The 12,674-nt window shown below is 42.6% G+C and overlaps 1 protein-coding gene across 2 annotated transcripts in view; it reads right to left on the bottom strand.

The window, feature by feature from the left end:
- The window catches only part of soga1 (suppressor of glucose, autophagy associated 1), an 88,958-nt gene extending 81,104 nt beyond the window's left edge, over positions 1-7,854 (bottom strand). For both annotated transcript variants that reach the window (XM_039604329.1, XM_039604330.1), the window contains exons 1-3: positions 6,513-7,854; positions 1,432-1,533; positions 1,026-1,148 (exon numbers count right to left, since the gene is read on the bottom strand). In XM_039604329.1, the coding sequence (XP_039460263.1) occupies positions 1,026-1,148; positions 1,432-1,533; positions 6,513-7,490 (1,203 nt within the window). In that variant the 5' untranslated portion in view covers positions 7,491-7,854. The remainder of the gene's footprint in view (positions 1-1,025; positions 1,149-1,431; positions 1,534-6,512) is intronic.
- Between the last annotated feature and the right edge of the window lie 4,820 nt (positions 7,855-12,674).

Here is a 12,674-nt window from a genome sequence, read left to right as displayed (position 1 = left end):
CACAGGATGTACACTCATCCCTCCCTCTTTCCGTCCTCACTTCCCTCCTTCCTTCCAAAACAACCAGATGGTGAGACAGCAGCTAAGAGACAGACAGCAGCAGCGGGCGGGAAGCCCTTCGAGAGTGATTCCACGGTCTCACTCTCTTGCACGCTCCCTCTCGCTTAAGAGGATAAAAAGCCCTCATTGTGTTGTCCTTCACGTGGAAAATGTTGGAGGAATGCTATAAATTTCACACAGAGTAACGGTAGTCCAGGGTCAGTGTGACAACACACACAAACGAAGGCTTTGCCCTAAACTCACTGTGTTCCTGTACAGCTACTGCAAGGCCCTACCAAAACAGATTGTGCACATAGACACATTTATTTTGTCTAAAATGTATCAATTTTATCATTGGTGGGGGTTTCCTGACTGATCAAATTAATTGCCTGTAGAAGTGGGTTATTACAAATAGTCCTTTTATAGGAAAAGGAAGGAAATTCTTCAAAAACAAAAGCTCGACCTCGAAGTAGTTTTGTGACTTTCAGAGTGTGACAAAAACTGGGTCAAAGGAACCTCCATATACAGACACATCATCAGAAAGCATTACTGTATCCAAACATATCTTCTCTTATGTCACAAAAATAGTGATTGAAGACCGTTGCATAGCAAAAATTATGCAATCGTGTGCAGTGAACTTATAATCTTGTCGCCTTTGAAACAGTTGCTTTGAAGATGAGAACCAAGTCTACGGCAAATCGCAGCAAGCTGGATTCTCCAAGATTGATTGAAAGTGATTGCCCAGAGGTCGCGCGTGTAATGCCTGAACCTCTGTATATTTTACTTCATGAGATCAAAGATGGTAGAAGAAGTTTAATTAACTCGTTGGCTAATTAAACCTGACAGCTGGGTTTTTATTATTGAGTACCTCAGAGTAGATGCTGGGATTAAAGACAAGACAGCTAACGATGTTCCACTTGACTCTATTTTGAGACCAACTTCATTTGAGTCCGCACATCTTTTAATCTCCAGCTCAGAACACTTACTTTTACATCCTGCTCCAGTGTTCGTATCAGTTCTCCATCCACTTGTCCTGTTTGGGCCACGCGGATAGAGCGTCGTTCTGCCTTCCTCAGCCGGTACTGCAGGATGCGGCAGGTCTTGTTTGCCTGAGGAACAGAGGCAATGTCAGCAGATCATGTTATGCATCAGCTGTCTAATCCATATCTAGCACTTTGCTTCACTGCACTGTTCCTTGCAACAGTCATGTGCATGTAGAAGAAATGCAGAAAACATAAAACGGCAGGAAAGGGCATTTGTTGCATTTATTTTTGGAGCCCAAATTTGCTTTTCAGATGTAAAATAAGTGGAATTCTTTCTTCACAAGGTCATTTTTGCAAGATCTGCGATAAGTCAGGCTCATTAAACCAGTCTGTCTTTGTAACCACATACCTGCTCCAGCTGTTGCCGCAGTTCCTGCAACTGGTAAACGTCTTCCTCCATGTACATGTCCCTCATCTCCAGCATCTCAGATCTCAATTCCTCCATCTCATCCTTGGGACATTGAAAAGGAGAGAGTATATAAGTGCGCCTGTTATTTTTACACATGGCTAAGTACTCCTCCAGTGTCAACCTGTGGAGAAGGTGTAAAGACTTCTGATTGATCATCAGGCTCTAAGTGGCTGTAAAGAGCCGACAGCATTATATGCACACACAGGGTTTTTGTCATAAAGGCAAGGCAATCATCACTGTCATCAGAAAATCACTCCATTAAACTTTCCAAGATTGTAATGTAGTCCATCAATCACCTCTTGCTGCCATGTATGACTACATCTTCTTCTTTATCACCCTCATAATTGCATAACAATCAGTGTCCTCTTAAAATAAGCTGCTGTGTAATATTTTCTTACATCAGATAAGAGGGGCCATGCAAAATAGAGAACTGCATGTTAAGGACCGAGTAACATAATATGACTGTACTCTTCTTTTTAGCCTCACCCAGAAGGTAGTGCTAAGGAGGCCAAAGGTCAGGGTATAGCTATTAGCACACCTTGGAGCAAACTCCAGGATGTGGCATCTTTGCATTGAGAAAATTCAAAATCTAAGCAGAGGATTTGAATAGTGTGGGACTGCGCTAAAATACAACTCACAAATACTACAGACCAGTATAAATGTTTCATTTAAACCAGTGTTTTTATCTACCCCCGTTTTAGACACATGCAGATGAATTATTCATTTCAGCCTGACAGCATGGATTGCATCACACTTGTGAATCATATTTAAGGTGCAGCTCTGTCTGTGTTTCCAATGAAATCAAGTATCACACCCCATAAAAAAAAAGAAAAGTCTAGGTCACTCTGTTTTATGGCAAAGCACGACGATGTGCTTACAGAACTGTTAAATGAACGTGTGCTGGCAAAAATCCCTGCCTGTAAGTATGAACGTGTTTGTGTGGGTGATGTGTTAGCATAATGAGCAAAATGAGTATGAGCGGCTGTAGTAATAGTAGTGCTGTCATGACTTACTACAGTAGAGAATGTGGGTCAGCTTCTGCAGAGCTCCAAGTGCAGCAACAACAAGCTGTGCGGGTGTGTGTGCATGTGTATTTTTGTGTGTCTGTATGTTTACTATGTGCACAACATGAAAAGCAAGACGAACAGTGAGCAGTGTGTGCCTGCGTCTCCACTGCGTACACACTAAACTGTACAAGTATGAATCATAACCATGTGAGCAGGTAAAGTAAAATGGATGGATTTAGTAATGTTTCTGTGAGTGGCACACCGCTGGCCACTGCTACACATCTGTGATAGAGAACAGAGAGAACGAGAGAAATGGAATGAAGTAAAAAGAAAGGAGGATCTGGGAGTAAGGATGAGAAAGTAAATAACATGAAGAAGAATCAAAGGGAAAGAGCAGACGCAAGACCAAAACCCACATTCTGAAACTGAGAGGAAAAGGAATGAAAGGACAGCAAAGCAATAAAAGGGAATGTAAACGGGAAACGGGAAAAGAAAAATCAGATAGGGAAAAAAAACAGAGCGTGAAAACTATCTAGATGGAGAGGGAGATAAAACATGACAGCAGAGAGTGAGGAAGTGAGGACACGAAACCAGGGAATCATAAGTTAATGTGGTGAGAGACTGAGACTGAGGGAGAGAGATGGTCCACTGACCTGCTTTTCACAGCCAACTAAAGAAGAACAGGGAAGAAGGTCTCTGTCATGTGAGCGAGTCAGGAGAAGAAATCAGCCAATCAGCTGTCATGTTAGTGAGCCAGAGTGGTTAATGTCAGAAATGAGAGTGTACACACATCTGCTGTGATAACAGTCCTCCATACCTGGCTCTGCAAATCTGAAACCCACCATATTTCGTTGTTATCTGTGACTGAACGAGGTGATTTAGCTAGTTGTTTTCAGTATTTTGTCCCAGCTTTACTTGTACATGAGAGTGGCATTGTCAGGTTTTCATCTGACTCTCATATTCTTACAATCACATGTGTATTCTATTCTATGAAAAAGCCTACAATTATACAGAGAAAACCCAAACAATCAAACAACCTCTTATAAGAAAGCACTTGGCAACAGTGGGGAGGAAAAACTCCCTTCTAACAGGAAGAAACCTCCCAGAACTAGGATCAGGGAGGGGCGGCCATCTGCCACATACAGCTGGGGGTAAGAGGGCGAAGACAGGATAAAAGAAACATGGCGGAAGAGAGCCAGAGATAAATGATAACTAAGGATTAAATGTGGAGCGGTGTAAAAACACGGAGTGAGTGAAAAGAAAAAAAGAGGAGTGAAGATGAAACACTTGGTTAATAACGGGAAGTCCCCAGCAGCCTAGGACAAGTGCAGCCTTAAAAAGGGAGGATTCAGGGTCACCTGATAGAGCCCAAACTATAAGCTTTATCAAAAAGGAAAGTTTTGAGATTAACCTTCAAAGTAGAAACAGTATCTGTCTCCCAAATCCAAACTGGAAGCTGGTTTCACAGAAGAGGGGCCTGAAAACTGAAGGCTCTGCCTCCCATTCTACTTTTAAATCCCAGAGGAACCAGTCTCAGAGCAAAGTGTTCTTTTGGGGTGATACGATGGGCCTGATTATACAATACCTTGTGTCTGAGGAGTTAAACATAAATTAAATATAAACACAAAACATAAACATAGTGGATCTGTATGGTTTTTATGTTAATTAAGGCAATTAGGTAGCAGAACAAGAAGCATACAAGCTGCTATTTTGTGCATTTCTATCACATTTGCTATATTTACATAGATCCTGTATGTTTATTGTTATTATTATTTTCAGATTAAGCCTTCAGCATCATAACAAATGATCAAATGACTCATTGAAGGCACCATTGCATTTATCACCACTATGTTTTCAACTATTTAACTCTACCACCAAAGTCGTCTTTTACAATTTAAATTACTCCTAATCGGTAAGTGAAAACAGCCATCTGCACAAGCTGCACAGATGCTCATCTGTTTGCTTAAATTGCAGTCACAGGACGGACATTCCTAAAAATTAAATCCAGAAAATCTCGTCTTTCTTTGTGAAACCGTGTCAGGTTAGGCGTAACATGAAGAGCAGCACGGCCCCTCTCCTGGTTTATTGTGTCAAAATACAGCATGTGGACTTGAATGATGCGTAAGTTCCCCTCTTGACAAGGCGTGCGGTGACTAAACTGCGTTCAACAATTTGTCAAACTGTTTGTCAGCATGGCACCTACAACCTGGCGGTGTATGTTCATGGTGTAGGAAAGCAGGAATGTAAGTACAGGCGTCAGTAACGCTGCGTGCGCGGTACGTGAAACATCTAATCGGATATTCTTTTGTAGCTTCAACAGAAACACAAACAGTAAGGTATAAAGTCACCACTAATGAGATTCAAACAGCTGCCAACTGTTTTGATCTCCTACGGTGATTACCAGCTGAATGGGAAACAGCTCGGCACCCAGAAAAGAGTCTGCATATTCATAGGATGACGGTGGAAGACAGGCAGGCTGGAGATGTAAAGCATGAAGGAGGAAAAAAAAGATTAATTTTGAAGCGGTGGAAAACAAAGAGAAGGAACTGGAGACTGAGCATTAGAGCGAGGATTTATGATAAGTCTGAGAGCCTGATGCCTCTGCAGCATGTTGTTTTGATCGTCTGATCACTAACCAGGTGTTCCTCGCAGCTGCAACAACACACAGCCAGACTTACTTCACTGCCAACCCTCCCGTGGGGCTTTGCCTTGGTCCGATGTGATATGATGCCCCATATTACATCAGCAGCCACACACTGCACCAAATATGCACCAGCTAGGATGACGTGTGTTAAAGATAAGAGAAAGGAGTATTTTGGGGACCAAGAGTGGGCAACCAGAAACTAAACCAAAGATCAAAACACCCCCAACAGTTAAAGAAACTCCTGGGGAAAGACGGGGTGGTGCTTTTTGCTTAGAGACAAGCGCTGCTAATCAATTACCACAGGCAATCAATGTCTGACAATCACTGGCTTGTCTGGTCACTGCCAGGTAGTGCTAGGGGATATGCTCCCTAGTTGATCCTTGCCTTAATCAATCACTCTGGAGGCAGGCTTGACCAGCAGCTCAATGTATATATTACATTTCACTGCCTGCAGATTTACTGTGGGAGCTGTGAGATGCCTATTCTATCAAAAACACTGATGAAATCAAATCCTCCTGTGAGCTGAGGTACTTCGGGATAATGCAACAATTGTTTGGTTATTGTTTTCAAGAGTGATGCTTTAGTGTTTGACAGTTAGGCGAGAAAGGCAACAGAAATTTGATGCTGCCAGTAGAGGATTTTTTTCTCTTTTTTAATATAAGAGTTTTGCACTTTTATGGAAAACCCCACTCAAAATTCACAACTTGCAGGACTTCCATATTTACTTCCACATTTTAGGTGTTGAGAATTATTAGGCAATCACACAATGCTCTACCTCTGTGTTAATACAATGCTATTAATAATGCCTTTAGGAGCAAAGCAGAATACAGCAGCAGAATGACCCTCGCCTCCACTGTGCCAGCATGCGAAGCACAAGTGATGAACACCAAGTGCAAAATCTCAATCAAAAGCACACCATTGTTAACCATTTACAGTATGTCGTAGTTCAGCAACTGCAGATTTTCTATCAGAAACCTATGCTGTGACCAGGAAGCAGCATGTTTTGCTCATGCGTGGCAAGGGGTGCAGACAGACTCTATAACATCAACATCCTTGTAGTGAGTACTCTTGGGAGGCATCCAAAGGAATCTCTACACAGTGAGAAGCAGGTCAGAGTGACTTTAAGAGGCAGACTTAGGAATTAAACAGTATGACAGGAAGATGATTTGTTTAAGGAATAAAAAATGACAATGACGTCAAATTGCTAAATAGGCCAGGTGTATGCATGTGACCAACGTCAGGAGTGTTTTTCATGGGAACCCATGCAAAATCTGGTGTCACTGCTTGAAAAACAGACTAAAACCCTGTTTGTGAAGCACTATGTAGGTTAAGCAACTTCAAAAACACGAGCTGACATATGCTGAACTTACTTTGAGGTAATCATTCTCAGATCTCAGCTCTTCTATTTCCCTGACAAACTCCTCGTGCATGCTGTCCATAAACTCCTCTGTGAGGTCTGAGAAAGCCAGAGATGTGCTGGCGGGTACCCGGCTATCAAATGAGGTGACCGATCGCTCCTCGCCCGGGGACATGCTCCCTTCTCCCGTCTCGATACCGGTGGAGAGCCGGTCCTTCTCTCCGGAGGAGCAGGTGGTCTTAGCAGCAGCAGCAGCTTGTTGGCTGGTTCTGTCCGCCAACGCGCCATCCCTGAGCGGCTTCTCTAACTCCGGCCCGCCGCCCCTGCTACTCCTCGACTCGGCGTCGCTGCTCACAGCGTCCGTGGACAGCTTGTTTTCCTCAGAGGCGCAGTCCGACAGCTCGGAGCTGCTGTCGGTTGGGGAGAGCTTCCCCGGGGCGCATCCAGAATCCTTGGATAAATCATCGGATCCTATGCTGGCGTCCGACACCTTCCTTCGCGCTACGGTGCTTTTGATGGCCTTGGACGCCGAGCCCTTGGAGGACAAGCCACCAGAGAGGGAGGATTTGGGTTTTCCGCCACCACTCTTCTCCCCTTTGCCGTCCTTCCCAGCAAGACTTCCCACGGGGCTGCGCCTGGATATGCGGCTACCCAGATGAATGGCTCCTGGCTTGACACTCAGGGTCGGGGTCCCAATCCCTCCGCGGATCTTCGTGAGCGACCAGCCGGGTACATCCTTTGGTCTCGCCGGAGATGGGGCCCGGTTGATCTTCTTCTTCTCGCCTGGAGTGTGAGCGGGCAGCACGGCAGAAAGGTCCGCAGATTCGGGCTGCTGACCGGGCACCGCGTGCTGCGCCTGGCCGCTATCCGAGCACTCCGTCCCGCCTCCGCTTTCCATCTTCTGCCGGAGATGGAGTCTTCGTTCCTTGGGCGAGGCGAAGACGAGGTGAGTCGGAGAGTTGTGGACATCAACCTCCTTTGTTTTTGTCATTCATTCCGTTTGGGCAGATACGAGAAAAATAGAAACGAAACCTCCTATTTGCAGAAACAGGAGGCAGAAGTTGGGAGTGCGAATAAACAACTGCAGAGCCACACAAAAGGAGATCACTCCGGCCACAATGAGGGCTTGCAACGCAACAGGACGAAGCGGGAAGTAGAGTCTAAAAGCTCGAGAAAAGATAAAAACAATCCAGTTTTCCAGTTCTGTGTGCCGCAAATGCACCGATTATTCCGCTTTGTTCTGCTGGATCCTCCACTCCTGTCCTCGGGATCTCCCTCTCTCTGCCTCGATGACACAAATTAGCCGGTTCCTGCTCAGAGGAATTGTGGGTGAGAACAGGAGGCAGTGCGGTGCCTATGGTCACCTCTCTCTCTCTCTCTCTCTCTCCTCTCATATAACGGGATGTAGCTCTGGAGGAGAGAGATAGTCTCGTTTCTGCAGCTCTCTGCCGCCACCAATGCAAGATATCAGAAAAACAGTAAGACAGCAAAAAATAAATAAATAAAAATACTGTGTAGACACTTCAGGGCTCGGAGGACATGGCCTTATCTTCATGCACACTTAAGTCAGCTTAAAAATATTTTCATACAGGTCAGTAAAGCAGCTGTGTGTGTCTGTGTGTGTGCGTGGCACCCAGACCAGAAACCTTTCCTTCTAAAGTAACAGATATTACCATTTGCAAAAATCATAGACAAAGATCACAACAACATACAGCTGCATTGTGGGAGGTGAGAGCATCACCTGACCCCAAATGTAGAGTACAATGTAGGGCTCAGATTATCTGTCTCCTTCTGAGCAAACAAACAAACAAAAGATTCCTCTGACATCACACTCAAGCAAATCTTTCTTCTTCTTCTTCTTAAAGTTTAGGTAGATAGGTTTGTTTCAAGCATCACATGAAAAATAGTATCAAAGGACAATATTTCTTTTGTTTAAAATAAAGCATGCAATTAAACCGTCCCTTCTGTTTCCCTCCTTTCTGTCACCTGTTTATCTTTTACTTCTCAGACTGTAGGCTGTTATTATCCTGCATACTGTCCCACTGTTCCCCATTATTTATTGCCTCCGACAGCTTTAAATTTGTAACCTTTGGAGATCCCTTTTCACAGTCCCACCATTATTCTATCACAACTAATCATTAAACCTTAAGCGGCTATTGATATCCTGTAATTAGCACGTGCAGTTAAATGTTACGGAGCACTGAGTCAGGCAATTCTCTGTTTTGTTGTGTTAAAGAGATTGTATGGGTTTTAAGGCATGGCCGAAAAACCCATGAGACCCATCACCATTCAAGATAAACTACTTACAGATAGGTGGGAAATTAAGTGATAACATTTATCCCATAGTGAAACATTTCCTGAGAGGTAGGGTCTCATTCAGAGGTCACTGGGGGGCTCAGCAAACAGCTTGAAGAGTATGTAAAATGAATGGATCCTGTGCTACGGCTCACACAATCATCAGATCTTAACCAAACTGGATACCCGTTGGAGGTTTTTCAAGTAACCAAAATCTTGGTCTAAAGCTGGACACCAAAATGTCTTTTTTTAATAAGCCGTATTCGGTTATGCAGGATGTTTATTAGCATATACAGAGTAAGTAGGAACCATAAAGTTGATTTTTTTAAATGTGTTTGTGCATTATTTTTGATAACTGACCAGAGGGCCATGTCATCGTCAGCCATAAACTGCTTTTTTGTTTCAATAAAGCTGTAAAGCAGTGCCGGATCTATTGCCCTGTATCCACACAGTCGGAGATTTCCAGTAATAACCATCGCATGGTGCAATCTCAGTGGGCTCAACAAATGTGTGTAAACACTCTTCCAAACAGTTAGAGCACATTATGACATTTAGCAGCATTTCTAATAACATTTATTCTCCAAGGCTCCTTTTTTGCCCGTCCTGCGGGTGCTTGTGACCGTCATCTGACTAAAGTCTCATCACAGAGACAATACAAACCATATTGATTCAGTCCACACTGTCAGACTCACACTCTGTGAATGATTTATGAGCAGAAACTTAGAACAACACACAGAATCGAAGGCATGAGAATAGATTTTCCCACTCAGGGATCAGGGCTGGTGAATGGCCATTTGCTATGTGCTGAAGCAGTGGGCTGTACTGTGTTTACATCTGTATAATTCATGTAAACACACGGCTACAAAAATAGCACCATTGTAGGACTTTCTAAACTTAAACACATTATGGAGCAATTACGTTCTCAGTCCATGACAAGTAGCTGCTGCCACGTTTCACTCTGTATGTGATCTGTCATGTGTGAACAATCACATAGTTATCTACACACATTGGTATTTCTGACACATTTGGATTCCAGATAAATTAAAAATCTCACTGTGCAAAATGCATGCAACATTTTTACTGTTTTTGCACCCTGAGAGGATATTTGAAACACATTGCAATGAAACCTCACACCTTAAAGGAGCATCCAGTGAGTGAGACCACACCAAACCTCTCTGAATGAAATAATCTAGCCAATTAAATGAAAGCACTGTCATTTACATATGATGGGTAGCGTAAAAGGTGCTAGAAAAATCACTTTTGGTTCAGCTGATCAATCCACTACCTCTATCCTAAATCCAATCTGAGTTTTCTGATTGAGCATTCTACTATGTTCGCTTGTTTATCACTTTCTTTGTTAAATCATCTGGCAGCGGTCTTTAATCTATATGAAGATACCGCTACTTGCAGACTGCATCTGAAATCATGCAGTCTTTAAATCATTCATGGCTAATGATCCTGCAGTGGCAGCCGCAGAATTACAACCTAATATACTCTATTATCTTCTCTCACACCACAACAACACCAAATATCTGCTTTAAAGGTCTAATAATGTGTTCCCGTGGAAAACACAGAAATAGAAATATTAAATAATATTTTACACTCCCAGTTAATCCATTTAGAACACTCATTCATTGTAGAAATTTTGCCTATAATCAGCTGGAAAACAGTGGAAACAATGTGTGTTTATTTCCGGTTTGTTTTGGCAATAATAAGGCAAGAATAAGAATATGGTTAGCAGGGCGTTCTGCTGAGTCAAGCTGACAGAAAAGATAAGAGAGGAGCCAAGAGCATTAAAGGAAAGAAAGGAAATAAACAAGATAACAACAATATGAAACCTATTTAAAACATTCTCTCGATTAGATGCATTTTTTTTTTCCAACAAACATATGACGATCTTTCATTTAGTGTCACAATGATCTGCATATAGTACAAGTACAACGCTGTATGCCTGACATAATGCATCTGTCAATTAGTTCACTGCCTACACACGCACACACTACTAGAGCTATGCTTTTCCAGTGTGAGAAGGTTTGCTATGAATGGCTCTTTACCAGAGCCCTTAAACTGAGCCAGCTAAACCAAATTTAGCCATCATGAATTTTATTATGTAAATATGTGACATGTAATATTGAACTCCATTTCATACCAGGCTATTTTCCATGCATTGCAATTATATACCCTTATTAAGGATCCGGTTTAACATCAAAATTGCAATTTGGAGCAGTTGAATGGTTCATTGAATCATTAATGAACCAACCGTCCATTGTTGGTGGTATACCACGTTCATTGAATATTAAGCAGAACACAAACAGCACCCACGTTGGCCCTCACAGAGCCCATCAAGTCGCCCCCTTCCTCGGCCCCTTCTTCTAATAACCAGTGTTTAGCTAGATAATGAAGAGAAATGCAGATTTCTGCAGTATTAAAACCCCACTGTAATAATGCAATTGGCTTTTATTGCTTTCAGCAGGCTCTTTGTTACAAGAACATCTCGACACATTATTTCCCGAATGTTTTCGATACCTCATTTTACTGCACCATTTACTCACTGCAGTTCAATATGGCAGTTTCAACAAGCTGCTCTGTCATTTGCTTACCAGTAAAATAATTTGTGATTAGCACTTTGAATGTTGCAGAGATGTCTTTTACATAGCATAAAGGCAAATAATCGAAGCTGCACCATTTAAAGTCTTTTCTGCTTTTAGTTTGTTGAAGTAATGCGATTTTTCTCTAGAAGATTTTCAAGTTTTGTGACACTTTTTACTCTTCAGTGTTCCCAGAGTGTGGTTTCAAGGTCAAAGCAACTCACTGTGGTCCTGGGCTACTTGGGCCACACTATTTTCTGGGAACACAGAACTTTATTGGTGACAATTATGTTACCTCATTAGCCAAATGCATTTACATTCAGGAAGAACACAGTGGGGTACAAGATCCTTCTTTTACAAATCTGCTGAGTTTGCATAATAAAATCAAACAGCAATAATATAAAGGAATATATTACTATGTTTTAAGGGAACAATGAAAGAATACCCTGCAATCATGCTCAGATATTGCTAAGAATTAAACGTCACATGAATATGTGTGAATCCAAGAGCATCATTGGTGTTAGTTGTTGAGCTAATATTCAGTTCTTTCTCGTGTATGATATGTAGGTTTGCACCAGACGTGTTGTTTTAGGAATGATATCTAAGTTTTGCTTCATTATTAGCTTTCAGCCATTAGAAAGGAGAGCATAAACGAGGTGAATGGCATGACATTTGCGCCGCGAGACTTCACATCACCCCTCTGCCATCCAATCCGTTATGTGATACTGGTGGGAGGTAACCCACGCAGACCAACCAGCAAGTGCTCCTTAACAATGAGCATATTTTACTAATTGTGAGTGAAAAACACCCCGATGTGCATCACACTGACGTCCAGTCTGAGTGCTGGTCTGCTTTGCTGAGACAAAAAAAAGGCATCAGCAGAAAATTGCTGTCCTTGCACGTTATCTTCAGTTCAGTAATTGGAAAGCAGTGTGTGTGTGTGAACTAGAGCTGCGTCAGCAATGTCACTGCTACATTCTGCCTGCTGACATTAGTACAGGACAGACATTCTCTACCATGATTTTCTTATATTATGCATTTCTTTATTCCATGCTTTAAATGTAGGTGCACTCTCTGTGTAATGATCACTGTGTATTTATAATCAGTTACGCTTGTTTTATCACAGTGCTGCCAAAGTGGACCAAACTAACCTGGGTTTTCCTTTCATTACAGAAGCTACTGGTTCTGCCATGACGTTGTCAGCCTCCACCGATTGTGGTAAACCCCCCTTCAAGAGTTGTTGTGGAAATTTGTCTCCTGCAAGTAAAATGAGTCTCATGTGGCCTGCTTTA

Source organism: Oreochromis aureus, linkage group 20 (assembly GCF_013358895.1).
Source record: "Oreochromis aureus strain Israel breed Guangdong linkage group 20, ZZ_aureus, whole genome shotgun sequence".
Classification (NCBI taxonomy): Eukaryota; Metazoa; Chordata; class Actinopteri; order Cichliformes; family Cichlidae; genus Oreochromis; species Oreochromis aureus.
The sequence above is the reverse complement of the archived record's forward strand: the minus strand, read 5'-3'. Positions and strand labels throughout refer to the sequence as shown.